General features: G+C 56.9%; 1 protein-coding gene and 1 long non-coding RNA gene across 18 annotated transcripts in view; one reads left to right on the forward strand and one right to left on the reverse strand.

Annotated features, from left to right (window-relative positions):
* Positions 1–14,079, forward strand: part of PHLDB1 (pleckstrin homology like domain family B member 1) — a 47,333-nt gene that overhangs the window by 509 nt on the left and 32,745 nt on the right. For 3 of the 17 annotated variants that reach the window (XM_047754118.1, XM_047754119.1, XM_047754123.1), the window contains exons 1-4: positions 1,762–2,296; positions 5,902–5,982; positions 7,185–7,308; positions 8,269–8,439. In XM_047754118.1, coding sequence (XP_047610074.1) covers positions 2,249–2,296; positions 5,902–5,982; positions 7,185–7,308; positions 8,269–8,439 — 424 coding nt within the window. In that variant the 5' untranslated portion in view covers positions 1,762–2,248. Of the gene's footprint in view, positions 1–1,758; positions 2,297–2,836; positions 2,860–5,901; positions 5,983–7,184; positions 7,309–8,268; positions 8,440–12,748; positions 12,861–14,079 lie in introns of those variants that run through there. The other 14 variants (XM_047754116.1, XM_047754117.1, XM_047754122.1 and 11 more) reach the window with 13 other exon arrangements.
* On the reverse strand, positions 10,385–12,776 carry LOC125111944 (uncharacterized). Its single transcript, XR_007130984.1, has 3 exons — positions 12,723–12,776; positions 12,090–12,276; positions 10,385–10,724 (listed from the first exon to the last, which is right to left on the reverse strand). It is a non-coding gene; the product is annotated as an uncharacterized LOC125111944 (long non-coding RNA).

Genomic DNA, 14,079 nt, shown 5'->3' on the forward strand with positions numbered 1-14,079 from the left:
CCGCTGATAGAAGGACTAAGAGCACTGCACCAAGAGCGAGGGGGTCCCCTGGGGCATCTCTGCTTCTGTCCCGGGCAGGGCCTCCTTTAGGGATGGGAAAGGGATGTGAAGTCGGGCTCGGAGGCAGTAGTATCCGGGAGCGACTCGTGGGAGTATTAGTAGATAGGTGGCACATCTGGGGCCTCCCGGGCCCTCCTCGGAGGACCCGCATCTTTTTTTTTTTTGTCTTTTGTCTTTTTTGTTGTTGTTGTTGCTATTTCTTGGGCCGCTCCCGCGGCATATGGAGGTTCCCAGGCTAGGGGCTGAATCGGAGCTGTAGCCACCGGCCTACGCCAGAGCCACAGCAACGCGGGATCCGCGCCGCGTCTGCAACCTACACCACAGCTCACGGCAACGCCGGATCCTTAACCCACTGAGCAAGGGCAGGGACCGAACCCGCAACCTCATGGTTCCTAGTCGGATTCGTTAACCACTGCGCCACGACGGGAACTCCCAGGACCCGCATCTTTAGGGGTCCTGGAGGTTGGAGAGGGCTGTGGGGGCAGTGAGTTCCCGCTTGGTCTGGATTCCAATCCCTTGCGGAGTTCCCCGGGCCGAGGCTTAGCCAGGTCATCCGGGCTCCTCTGGGACGGGGAAGCGCGGGCGGGAGGGGGCCCGGGAGGGGCCGCGGGGTTGCCGAGGCGCTCGCCGACTCTTCCGCCCAGGCTGGCGCGAGCGGCGGCTGGGCCGGGAGAGCGCGCTGCCCGGCGGGGGACCCAGGGCGCCGGGGCGGGGCTGCATTCTGGGCCCGTTAGCTCAGCGGTCCCGAAGCCTCCCGGAGGGCTGACTCATCGGACCGGTCACACACAAACAAAACTCCCCACCACGTCAGGCATCCCACGAGCAGACACCCTCGGTGCCCCACCAGGCACCACCCACTCACCCTTCCCACTACACAAGCCACGCCGACACCCCTGTCTCTCTCTGCAGTTACACGGGTGGGACCCAAACATACCTAGACCTCTACACACTCTACACACACGCCAAGCACTCTCAGGAGGTCCACATTCACACTTGCGGCGTCCCGCGCTCACGCCCTTCCCCGCGCACACACCCTTCCCCGGGCACACGCACCCCCTGACACGCAGCCCCCACCGCTCACACCCATCACATACTCAGTCCTCACGCATGCAGCTTCTTACACACGCGCTCCCTTCAAACACGCACCTCCCCTCACACACACAAATGCTACACAAGCGCCCCCCCCCAAGCTGCCCGCGGGGAGCCGGCGGTGTCTGGGGGCCGCCCCTTTCCCCCGCCGAGCAAACAAGCGGCCCCTTCTCCCCGCCAGGCCAAAGAAAGGCCGCTTGTCCAGCGTCAGCGGCGGGCGGGGCGGCCCGGCAGGCGGCCCAACACTGCGGCCTTGTCCCACCTGGCGGCCCCGGGGAGGGCGGCGCAGGGCGGCGCAGGGCGGCAGGGTTGCTCGGTGCGGAAACCCCACTCTGTCCCCCGGCCTTGGAGAGTTGCCCTTTTCCGGCACTCCACCTCCACCCGGTACACGCTAAAATCACACCTCAAACTACAATGGTATCTCGTCCTGCCGCCTCCTCCAGCCTGCACGCGTGAAGTCGCTCCCCACTCCTGGGTCCCCTGGCTTACCCTCCGGCCCCCTCTTTTCCTCCAGGGCTCTGCCTCTCGCCTCCCTTCCTCCCCTCTCTGTCTCCCCCGCCATGGCCCTGGGTACCTTCGACTGCTCTCCTGGTCAGTCACCCCATTTCCTTGAGGACTCCTCTGTCCCCAGTCTCCCCTATCGCCTTCGTCTCTTCCCCATCCCTTTACCTCTCTGTCCCTGTCTCCCCTCACTTCCGCATCCCCCAGACTCTATCCTGTTTCCCACCTTCTTCCCTCCTCCCTGTTCTCTGCCCTCAGTCTTCCCTCCCCAGCTCTCCTTTTCCTTCATTCCTCAGTCTCCCTCTTTCACTTTTCCCTCCAAATCCCTTCGTGTTCCCTGCCGCCCGGTCCCTTCGCAGACTCCCTCGATTTCCTCCTCCTGAAGTCCTCTCTGCCCCAGACCTTTATCCACGCCTTCCCCAGTCGCCGTCCGGCTCCGACGCCCCGCCCGCCGAGCTCCCGGCCTCAGTTTCTTTTCCTTCCCGGTTCCTTCCTCTGCCGGCGGCCCTTCTTTTAGGGCGGATGTGCGCCGGGCAGGCGAAGGCGGTGGCTGCCCGAGAGGATCCCAGCTCAACCCCGCAGGCCTCGGGCTACAGCTATGCGACGCTCGGGGCGAGGCCTGGGCTGGCGGCCGCGCGAGCCACAGGTGAGGCCCAAGCGGGAGCACCCGAGCAGGGGAGCCGCGGGGATCGCTCTCCGGGGTTGGCCTCAGACCTGGACCTTTCGTCTGGAGCCCAATTTGGAGCCTGGACTTCCTCTAGTGCCTCTTAGTTCCAGACTTTTCCGGCCGCTACCCGGGCCTCCCACCGCCCTCGTTCGGGTGCCAAGACCCCCGAAGCAGTGACTCCAGACCGTCCACGCGGCGCAGAGTGCCGGGGACCGGGTGGGGCTGCTGATTCCCCGTGGCCCGGATGCCCGCTCGTTCGCGCTGGGGTGGGGTGGGGGGGCGAAGCACGGTCACTTGCGGGAGCCTGCGCCTCGTCCCACACGGAGGCCTCGAGACACCCGACTTCTGCTACCTGCGCCCCAGGAGACGATTGGGTATCTGCCCGTGGCGCGGGAAGTCTACCGAGAGCTGGGTCTGACCGCGGCGCTTTCCCCCAGTGTCTCCTTCCCCAGAGCTGTACGCGCACCGCAGGGGCCTTTTTTTGGCAGCGCGCGGAGTAGGGTTTCCCAGAACCACCGCGGAAGCCGGGCAGGGAGAGCGCGGTAGGTAATTACGGCCCCGGGGAGTAGGCAGCCCTGTGGGACGGAAGCGGGTCTTCCAGTGGGGGGCGCTCCGGCGCAGCCCGCTTTGCCCTCCAGGCCGGGGGCGGTGGGGGTGGGAGAGAGGGCGCCCCCCGGTGGCGGCTCTCCCGGCAGCGGCGCAGCCCTGGGTCAGATCACTGCCTGAGTGCTGGGTGGCTGGGCTGGTGTATCTTTTCCACTTCACCTGGATTAGGTTTCAGAGCTGGGGCCACAGCCTCACGCCTCCCAATCTCTACATCTTTTCTTATCTTCTCGGTCTCTCTTACACCTCTCTCCTTATCTTTCCCTCTTCTCTCACCTCCTTATTCCCTTCTCTTCACTTCTCTAATCACTCTTGTTCCCCATCAACTTCATTCCTTTACAATCTTTATCTCCACTTGAAATCCTTGGTGTAAATAAACAAGCACACCCACTGCGGCCTCATAGGGCTATAGTGACAAACTTGACAGGTGAAGTAACTGAAGCCCAGAAAGGTGAAGTGACTTGTTCAAGGTCACGAAGCTCATATTAACTACTGGCATGTCCGTAGTGCTTTGCACTTCATGGAGTGTCATTTGATATAATACCTGAAATCCCAGACAATCTTTTGTTTTTTACTAACAATTTTTATTGAGGTATGATGTTCATACCATAAAATTCACTAAATTAAGTGAACATTCTATGATTTTTGGTATATTTACAGATATGTGTAACCATCATCACAAATAAGTTCGAGAATGTTTCTGTCACCCCCAAGAGAAATATGCCCATTTATAGTCACTTCCCATTCCACCCCTAGTCCCAGGCAAACAATAATCTAGACAATCTATCTTTTTTCTCTAAATCATTATTCCGGGTGTTCTCTTGTGGTGCAGGGGGTTAGGGATCCAGTGTTGTCACTACAGCGACTTGGGTTGCTGCTGTGGTGTGGGTCCCATCCCTGACCTGGCAATTTCCACGTGCTGTAGGTACAGCTCCCCCAATCCCCAAATCATTATTCCAGTTTTTTATTTTTAGTTTAGACCCACAGCATGTGGATGTTCCCCAGGCAGGGATCGAACCTGCACCACAGCAGTGACCCAAGCCATAGCAGTGACAACACCAGATCCTTAACCCATTAAGCCACCAAGGTACTCCTATTCCAGTTCTATAGAGATGGTCTGACACTCAGAGGTTAAGTAACTTGTCCAAGGTCTCTCAGCTAATAATAAAAATCAGGATTAGAATTTAAGGTTCTTGGGAGTTCCTGTCGTGGCTCAGTGGTTAATGAACTTGACCAGCATCTATGAGGACGCTGGTTCGATCCCTGACCTCATTCAGTGGGTTAAGGATATGGCATTGCTCTGAGCTGTGGTGTAGGTCGCAGATGCAGCTAGGATCTGGTGTTGTGGTGGCTCTGGTGTAGGCCAGCCACTATAGCTCCAAGTGGACCCCTAGCCTCCACATGCTGCAAGTTTTGCCCTAAAAAGACAAAAAAAAAAAAAAAAAAAGAAAGAAAAAAAAGAATTTGACTCTTGCATTCCAGTCTAAAGCTCTTTCCTAAATGCTGATGCCTTTCCTTCATTATTTCTTGTTTTGTTTCTCTTACTCCCTCTTTTATATAAACTTTCCATCCCCCACCCACTGTCTCTTGCCTCTCCTCCCTTGGAGAATGCTGAGGGATTTCCCTGAGTCAAAGAAGCAGTACAGCAGTCTCTGCCCCTGGAAATTCTTCCCCCTGGCCAGATCTCCTGGGGAGGTGCCAGGCCAACTTGAGCTTTAGTGTAGGTTAATGGCCTTAGCCTTCCCTCTTCCCATGCAGACTTGGGGTGGGCCCCAGGCCCTGTTCCGGCCTCTTTTCCGCCAGCTCGGGTGGAAATGGTGACGGAGGTGATGCAGTCCAGGTCCGGAAGGGTGGAAGCTGGGAGGGTAAAATTAGTAACTCTATGGTAAAGGCCTTTGAGTCTCACTGCCAGGGTCAGACACTCCTTGGAATGGTGGCTCCTGCCCCACTTTCTCTTCCAAGTCCCTTGGAAGAGAAAGTGGAGGGGAACCCTGACTTCCCGGGTCTCCTTCTTTACCTTCAGTCACATTATTTTCAGCCTCTTCACATTTCAGCCACAAATGGGAAGTTTCTCACTTTAGCAAGCTGGCCAAGGGACAGGCATGTAGGCACATATTAGTATGCAAAAGTCCTTCCTCATAGTTCTCAGGTACCAAAACTGTGAGCCAGGGAGAAAGGGATGGAAGGGAGAGAAAGGGAGGAAGCATTCAAGTTCTGGTTCTGGCATCTATTTGACCTCTGTTTCTAAGGACCTAAGCTTCCTATCGCACCAAATCAGGTTAAGAACTTGAGAGTTGTATATTCCAGAGTTAGTCACCGTGAGTTATTGTTTTGTTTTGTTTTGTTTTCTGATTGTGTGGGGGTAAGATTGCTTTCTGGGGAAGAGAGGGTTCAGGAATCAAGACAAAAAGATGGCAGGAGTAGTTGCATTTTCCCCGTGTGTCTCCTTTAAGAAAACATCCTTCTGAGACACCCCCCCCCCCAAAAAAAAGAGACAAGGGAGAAGAGGGGAAGGAAAGGCTGCGGGAGGGAGCTCCTGCTCAGCCCTGCCACACACCTGGGGCCCTCTGTCTACCAGTGTCTCTGAAGGGGCTTCCTTGGACTCACTTCTCCCACTAAATTCAATTTTCCCCACCCCGCTTGTGGCTCCAGATGTCCGAGGGTCCTCAGCTGACAAGGCCTGGGTCCTGGGTGTCAGAGACAAGAAAGCACAGAGTCACAGGTTGGGCCCTGTAGAGCTTTTTGTGCTTCCTGTGTGTGGCAAGGGCCAGGGCTGGGGTGACATCCATGCCTTGGCTGGAACTGGGGCACCGCCTTCTCCCAGGAAGCTCCCGAGCTGCCTCCACTTCTCCCTCAGCAGGAGTGAGCTGAGAACGATGGTGACTGGGCTGCCCCTGGCTGGAGAAGCCAGCTGCACAGCCGACTCCTCGCCCTTTCCTGCCCTGGCCTCCCACCTCACCTGCTTTCTGCTGTGTTCGCAGGAGCTCTGGAGCAGCAGGACCATGGACACTCTCAATAGGAGCCAGGTGGGCCCTGGATGCAAGACCCAAGCTACAGTGCAGGTGAGTGGGGTCGGAGCCATAGGCCAGAGAGCTGACGGTGAGGATGGGTTGGCTCCTCTTGCTACCTCTAGGCCCAGCCTAAAGATGAGAGTGGCAGTACCTCTCTGCTCTTCCCCAGGTCCCAAGCCTATTAACAGCTGAGTCTGTAGCTGAATTAGGTTAATTGGTTCACCCAGAAAATACCCTTTGAAATACTTTTTTTTTTGTCTTTTTGTCTTTTTGCCTTTCCTAGGGCCGCTCCCACGGCATATGGAGGTTCCCAGGCTAGAGGTCTAATCGGAGCTGTAGCCGCTGGCCTACACCAGAGCCACAGCAACACGGGATCCGAGCCATGTCTGTGACTCACACCACAGCTCATGATAACACCGGATCCTTAACCCACTGAGCAAGGCCAGGGCTTGAATCTGCAACCTCATGGTTCCTAGTCAGATTTGTTAACCGCTGAGCCATGACGGGAACTCCTGAAATACCCTTTGAAGCAGTTTACAAAATGACCCTGAGCCGTATCTCCTTTGTGATCCGTGTCCTGCCCTTTCTTGTAATTTTGTTTAACTGAGGCCAAGTGGATTGCCATGGACAAGTCTAAAGGGACAAGTCTTTTTTTTTTTTTTTTTTGCTTTCTAGGGCCTCACTCTCGGCATATGGAGGTTCCCAGGCTAGGGGTCCAGTCAGAGCTACAGCTGCCGGCCTACGCCACAGCCACCGCAATGCAGGATCTGAGCCGTGTCTGCGACCTACACCACAGCTCACGGCAATGCTGGATCCTTAACCCACTGAACAAGGCCAGGGATTGAACCTGCATCCTCACGGATACTAGTCGGACCATTTCTGCTGAGCCACGATGGGAGCTCCCTTTAAGGACAAGTCTTGATCAACCGTCCTCTTTGTATCCGTTCTTTGACCCAGCACCTCCCCATTCCCCTTACTTTCTCCTTGTTTCTGTCCTAATATAGACAAAAGGGGCAGTTAAACCAGGACTTGAGATAAATCCAGTGGGACTAGTTAGTGGCCTCAATTCAGATCTAATTTCAATTTAGTGGAATAATGCTCTGTGCAAGATTTTGTGCTAAGCCTTTCACCACCCTCAGAGCCCTTTAGAGAGGGCAGTGCTGGAGAGAGTGCTCCTGTGAGTGGGACTAGGGTGGTGAGGTACCAGCCTGGAGACTCTCATGATGCTCATCCCCCACGTCCGCTGCCTGCAGAAAGGACCCTTGGACCTGATTGAAACAGGCAAAGGGCTGAAAGTGCAAACGGACAAGCCCCATCTGGTGAGCCTGGGCAGTGGGCGGCTCAGCACGGCCATCACCCTTCTGCCGCTGGAGGAAGGTGAGTCTGGAGGGGCAACTCGCCTGCTACACCTCCATCCTTATGCCATTCCTGCCCTGGAATCCAGGCCTGTGCTGGGGCCCTCCTGCTCTCTGCTGGCAGAGTTTGCCTCCGTCAAATGGGAGCGTGCCACCCTGCCCTCGCTTGCTTGCTTCCCCTGCCTTTGCCTCCCTAGACCGCTGCGCTCTTGGGTGGCTAATCTGGCTCCCTGACTAGGATTAAAGATCTGTTTAGAAATAAGGAGGAGAGCATTGAAAAAGGAGAGCACATGGCCCTTGGCAATCAGTGTGGCCAAGAAGAATGGGCACCCCACTCCAGGGCCATGCCTGGCATGGGAGAAGGTGCTGGTAGAGATGGAGAGAGGGGAGTGGGGCAGAGTTCCCTCCGTGTCTCTCTCTCTCTCTCTCTCTGTCTCTCTCTCTCTCTCTGTCTCTCAGCTCCTGCCCTTCCTCTCTTCTCTCCTGGCTGCACTTGTTGCCTGGGTGATACTACATTCTCCGCATTCTCCAAATACCAGTCCCGGGGGCTCTGCCAGGGGGAGGGGCTGTGCCTGCAGAAGTCGGGGGAGAATCTGCCCTGAAGAGAGGGAGGGAGGGCGGCGGGCAAGGGTTGCAGGTGGCAGAGGGAGGGAGGGAAGAAGGAGAGAGGGTGAGTTGGAAGAAAAGGGGGGGCAATGGAGGAGAAAAAGGCCTTAGTGAGGGGGGATTGGAGGGACTAAGCTCCCCTTCCCTCTTCTGTCTGTGGATCCTCTGTGCCCGCTGGGCCTTCCCATCTCTGGGCCCAGAGAATTTTCTCCACCAGACAAGAGCTTCTACCCCTGATTGTCTCCACCAGGCTCAGGGGCCCCAGTGGGTGGCCAGTGACTGTGGCAATAGTTTCCAGTGTGGCCTCTTTGCTGGGTTGGGTCCCTGCCTCCTCAGCTTGGACCACCCCCTGACTCAGTTTGCTTCCTGTCTTCAGGGAGGACAGTGATTGGCTCTGCGGCCAGGGACATCTCACTGCAGGGTCCAGGCCTGGCTCCAGAGCATTGCTACATTGAGAACCTGCGGGGGACCCTCACCCTCTACCCCTGTGGCAATGCCTGCACTATTGATGGGCTCCCCGTCCGGCAGCCCACCCGGCTCACCCAGGGTAAGGTCTGACACCCTGGAACCAAGGGAGCCTCTGTTTAAGAGCTTGTGCACAGCAGGTGCAGGGGAAGCTGGCCATGGTGGTTGCCATAGTAACTGCCTTGAGTGGCCAAGTTGGGGGCAGGGTGCTTGGTGCATGTGGATCAGGTGTGTTGGGAAATCCCTCCAGTATCCAGACTGTTCTCCAACCTGCTTTTCTTTGGTCACCCCCACCCTGCTTCCCACACCATGGGCAGAGAAGAGGTGCTGCTTCCTGCTATTAGAGGGCATGCGGTGTGGCACAGTGGTCGCTAGTGGTCGTTAGGGGACAGCAGCTGCAGCAGCAGTGAGGGGAACAGTGGCATGGATGCTAAGAGGGAGTTGTTTTGAAAAGCTGTTGAAATTGGGACAAGCAGGACAATGGGGATGGGACAAGGGCAAAATCTGATGGCAAAATCTGAGGACATGCCCCCTCCAGTTGACAGTGGCTTTGGGGTCATGAGTACGGTTACCACCTGTTCCTCAAAGCAACAGGCCATTTTGTTGTGTAGAGCAGCCTAAAAACTGGGCTTCTAGTTACTCTGGTGACCAGGCAGATAAAAGGTTGACCCAGGTAGCACTCTGGTGGACCAGTTGTGTTTGCCCTGGGCATCAGTGAATCATCATATTAGGGGAGGTGAGAAAAGCAGATTCGGGTGGGAGTAGAGGATGAGTGCTTTGGACCAGGCCTGGCTCTGAGTAGAAGGACTGATGTCCTGGCATTTTCCGGGGACTCTTATGTCTTACTGCTGGAAGCTCCTTTGCAGTAGAAACCCCACTCACTCCACTATTTCCCCCCTCCTTCTCTTCATACCCTTTGGGGTCTCTCCCTGAAGAGCTGATCCAGGAGATTTCTGCCTTTGGGAGTGTGTGTGTGTGGGGGGGGACAGCTGGCTTCAGGGAGGCAGGTCCGCTAGCAGCAGCAGCAGCAGCAGCAGGCAGGCCCTGGTCTCTTCCAGGACTTCTCTGACTCCAGATAAGAGGAAGAGCCCCATAAACTGGGGCTTTGGCTGTGATGCCATCTGGCTCCTGATAGTCCTCGTCACTCTCAAAGACAGCACCTTCCCCAAGATTTGGGGACATGGAAGTGAGCTATTAGGGCAGCAAGCAGAGGCAGGGGCAGAGTGCAGCCCCAAATCCCTCACGTTCACTGGCAAGAATGTTCTTCCTCTGTGTCTTGTGAGCAGAGTGGGGGAACTGATGCTCTGAAGGCCTCTCTTGCTCAGTCTTCCCAGTGCAGCATTTAGCTCGCTGAGCAGAGGGAGGGCCTGGGCCAAGATGGGCTTCTTAGGCGTTTCCTGTGGCCTGAGTGACCCCCCAACTCCTTCCCAGCCAAAAGCCCACCCTGCCAAGTATGTACCCTCCCACTTTCTCCTGACCCCAAACCCCTTTCCCTTTGGCTCCCTCCCACCCCTATAGCTGCCTTGTCTAGGCTCGTCTGTCTCAGAAGCTTGGCAGCCTGGGGAGGGGTAGGCAGAGGCACAAAGGAACGGGTGTTCTTCTCCCCAGCACTACCCCTCCCCTGGGCTCCAGGAGCTGAGGGTTTCCTTGTCTCATCTCTGGAGCAAGGCACCAAGCCCAGCCCTCCCTGGCCCCACTCCGGACATTCTTGGGAGTGCGTTTCCCTGGAAACTGGGTGGCTCGGGGGGTGCATGTGCTATCTCTGTGCGTCTGTGTAACTGGAGTGTGTTTATGTATCTCCGGATGTTTGTGACTTGGGGCTTGTGTATCTCTGTGTTTGTGTCTTTCCTTGTGTTTATGGATCAGAGTGTTCAAGTTGGGGGCAGGTCGGGGTGAACACAGGACTATGGTCTCGAAGCATCCCTGTGTGTGCTCCTGCGTGTATATGAGAACTCACTGGCCACGTGCCTCTCTATGAACATATGTGCAAGAGGATCATTTTCCCTGTTTTGTTCCCCCAATCTACCCTTGTGGGGGGGACCCTCCTCTTTGAAGAACAGAAGGCTACCCTAGAAATAACAAGAACCCCTCTCCGGCTGGGCCAGGCCTTGGATGCATCATTCTGGGCACTGTGCCCAGCCATAGGCAACTTGGAGAGGCACACGTCATAACGAGCAGAGTGGCAGTGACAGCCTCTTCCAGCAGGAATCTGCCTGGGCCAGGGGTGAGGGGAAGCAGGCAGAAAACAGATGCCAACCTTGAGCTCGAGCTGTGGACATAGATAGCAGCCTGAAGTGAGGGAGCCGGAAGGATCCTGATTCCAGTCTCATGCCTAGGTATCTTGGTACATCCCACGCTGCCTTCTCTCTGCAGAGCAAGAGGTGGGGCTGGGAATAGGACCAAGGAAATGAGGAGGAATCTCAATCTGGGTCTAGCCTGCCCCGCCCTGGGACCACATCGCCAGACCACATGAAAGATCTGGGAGGGGACCAAGTGGAGGAGGACCAGAAAGCCATGCCACTCAGGGTCCAGGCTGTCTAGACAGAAGGCCCCCATCTTCACCCAGCATTCGCTGCCAGCCCTTGTCTCTGCGTCTCCATCACTAACCAGGCCCCTCGTTGGTGGGCAAGGGCTTATGTGAGGGCTGGAGGGGAGGCTCCTGGAAGGTGGCTGCAGAGCCAGGATTTCCGGGTTATCTAGTGGCCTCCCTTTGGGATCCAGGCACTGAGCCTCTTTCTTTTCCACTCTGCTGTCAGTTATTCCTTCTGAAAAATGGGAGTGAAGCCTCCAACTGACCTCTGTTATAAGACTGATAAAGATCTTGACTAATAAAGCTCAAAGGAAGGAGAGAAAAAGCGAAAGCTCCTAGCTCGCCACGTCTCTGTGCCTGCCTCCTGCCCTAATTCTCCCTGGCGGGCATCCTCCGTGTCTGTCTGGGTCTGTCCAGCTGGCCGTCACAGTTTCCAGACCGATGAATCACATTTCCTGAGGACTTTTTTTTTTTTTTTTAAAAAAAGCCTCCCCCTATTTTGCATTTGGCCCTATATGGTTTTCCTTTTTCCTTCAGAAGAGAAATAAGCCGCATGCGTACACACGAGTGCGTGAGTGTGTGTGTATGTGTAGTATGGCAGTGTGGGTAGGTGTTCAACAAGGGTGGAAAAATCATTTGACTCTTTCTCTAAGGAGGTTGATTCTGGATTTCAGAGTCTCTCCGGGGACTGAGTGAAAGACTCTCTGTGCCTGAGTGAACGTGTAACCAAGAGGGAAGCTGGCGCCTGTGTGGTTGTGTGTTTGAGAACAAGTGTGTGTGAGAGACAGGGCATGTTTAACTGGGGTGTCTGCGTGACTGAGCAGGTGTTGGCGTATATGTGAGAGAAAGTGTGTGGGGCACACAGAGCACTTCTGAGAGAATGCAGTTTTGTCCCTGAAGGTTCTGGTGTCCAGAGGCTAGGTCCCTGAAATGAGAGGACCTTCCTGGGGCCTGGGCTGGGTGGTAGGTGCTTGCCTGGCCCAGAAACTTGGCCGGACCCTGGGGGCTCCAGGGACCATGGCACTGTGTTTCCTGGGTAGGAAGGGCACCTCCTTGGGGTGGCAGAGCTCTCCGCTGGGGCTAGCGCAACTGGTGGTTCCAGTGGGGGTCATGGGGTGAGGTGAGCTGCTGGGAGTGGGGGAATGGGGCGTGGGGGGCAGAGGAAGAGGTGTTTAGGGTACAGATGGGGCCATGCTGCTCACATTGCTCAGAACACTGCCTGGGCCTGAACTCCCACGTGTCACAGTGGCAGACTGAGGGCCAGAGCTGGGTCCAGGGACCTTGCTGGATTCCTGGGAGCTTCACTCTTCTCTCTAATAGATGGAGCATGATGGAGCCATGGAATGTCAGAGCTTAACTTCTGCTGCCAATGAAGCCAACCTCTTCACTCTGTTGATAAGGAATCAGGCGGCAGGAGGGTGTGACTGGCCCAAGGTGACCAGCCAGCCAGGGGCTGGGCTGGCCCCATCCTAGGCTCTGATGACTTCTAACCACAGAGGGCTCTCAGTGGAACCCCACTTCTCCTCCCGTCTGCCTCCAGGCTCTTCACCCTCTGGCCTCCGTATCTACCTCTCAGCTTTCCTCCTTCGGTCATCTCTCCCCTGAACCTTTCCTCCCTGCCCCACTTCTCCACCTGACCGGCGCTCCGGAATCCCCGGGCTCGCTCCCTCCCCGCATCCTCCCGCCCCGCCCCGCCCTCTCCATCCCGCTCCCCTCTCTTCTCCTCCATCACTTCCTCTTCCCCTCCTCCTCTCCTTTGTCCCTCCCTCCCTGGCTCCCTTCCCCCCGCCGCCGGTGGCCGGCCCGCCCCTCCCCGGGCATTGGTGGCTGCTCACCGCCGGGCTGCTCGCAGCTCCGAGCCCAGAGCTGGCGGCACGGGAGGTCCGCCCGCCCCCTCAAAGGCCCGGGGCGGGCCGGGGACCCGGAGGGCCCGAGCTAGCGGGGGCGAGCGGTCCGGAGGTCCGGATTCGGTGGTGAGTCCTGAGCCCCGGGCCAGCCGCAGCCCGGCAGCCGGGCGCCGAGCAGCTCAGCTGGGAGGGGCGTGGAGGGGGTGGGGAGGCGCGTGAGGAGTGGGATCAGATGGTCGGCCCGTCTTCGGGAGCTGAGGCTGGGAGACCGGATCGTGTATAAGCCCTGGACATTGCTGAGCGAGGCGTCTGGGCTTGGAGCCGCTCCACAGCGGGGCAGACTTCATCTTCCTCAGTACTAGGTGGTCCCCTTCGTGGGACCTGCCTCTGGATGGGGAAAGGGGTAGCATAAGGGGGGCCTGTGTTATGGCTAAGAGGGGTGTCCGATGGAAGGGACCGAGACCCTTCCTCCGGTCTCCCCCTCACCCCGGCCTCCTTTTGGCCAGTTCATTCCGTCCGCGTGGCCAGCAGGGCAGTGACTGTGGCTCTGAGTGTGTAAGCCCATATGCCTATTTCTATATCTGTGCGAGTGTGTGTTTCTGAGAGTGTATGTGTGAGTCAGGATGAGAGTGTTTGTGTGTAATGTTTTCTCCCCAGTCTCTCAGGGATAGGATCCACCCTCTCCCTTGCCCTGTTTTTTTCCCCTCCACTTGTGTAGTTCCTCCACCTACCTGCTCACAGCTGGGCCCTGAGCCTCTTTGAAGTGTGTGTGTGTGTGGGGGGGCATGAACACGACTTTGCCTGGATGAGAGGGGGTTCTTGGGTTTCCTGAATGGGCATGACCTGTGGAGGTGTGGGGCAGGAGTGGACAGAGAGGTGATTTCTTCCCAGAAATAGGCTGGCCAGGTCCCTGGGCACATAGGACCTGAGTTGGGGCATTGCCTGGGGCCCCTGAGTGCAAATAGAAAGTTAATTTGGGCAGGAGCTGGGCTGCAATCAGTCCTGCTGCCCTCCTGCCCGCTCTATTAATACAGATCCAGCTCTGCTGCCTGGCATCACCTATTTATAGCCCCAGAGGCAGCATAGCCACACCCCTTGTACAGAGGAGGGTGAGGGGCAGAGGAGGGGGCAGGGAACTCACAGCTGTAGGAGCTAGACTGAGGGTCCCTAGGTGCCCACTGGGTGGGCCTGGCACTGATGCGCTGGAATCCACCCAGACTCCCACCTCCTTCCCAGTCTGGACTGTGCGGTCAGACTCCTGTCCCACACCCCCCCTCCAACCCCATCAATCTAGGGTTGAGTAGGTCTGTCTAGACCCTGCGAAGTCATCATTAATTAGCTTGTT

Source organism: Phacochoerus africanus, chromosome 11 (assembly GCF_016906955.1).
Source record: "Phacochoerus africanus isolate WHEZ1 chromosome 11, ROS_Pafr_v1, whole genome shotgun sequence".
Lineage (NCBI taxonomy): Eukaryota > Metazoa > Chordata > Mammalia > Artiodactyla > Suidae > Phacochoerus > Phacochoerus africanus.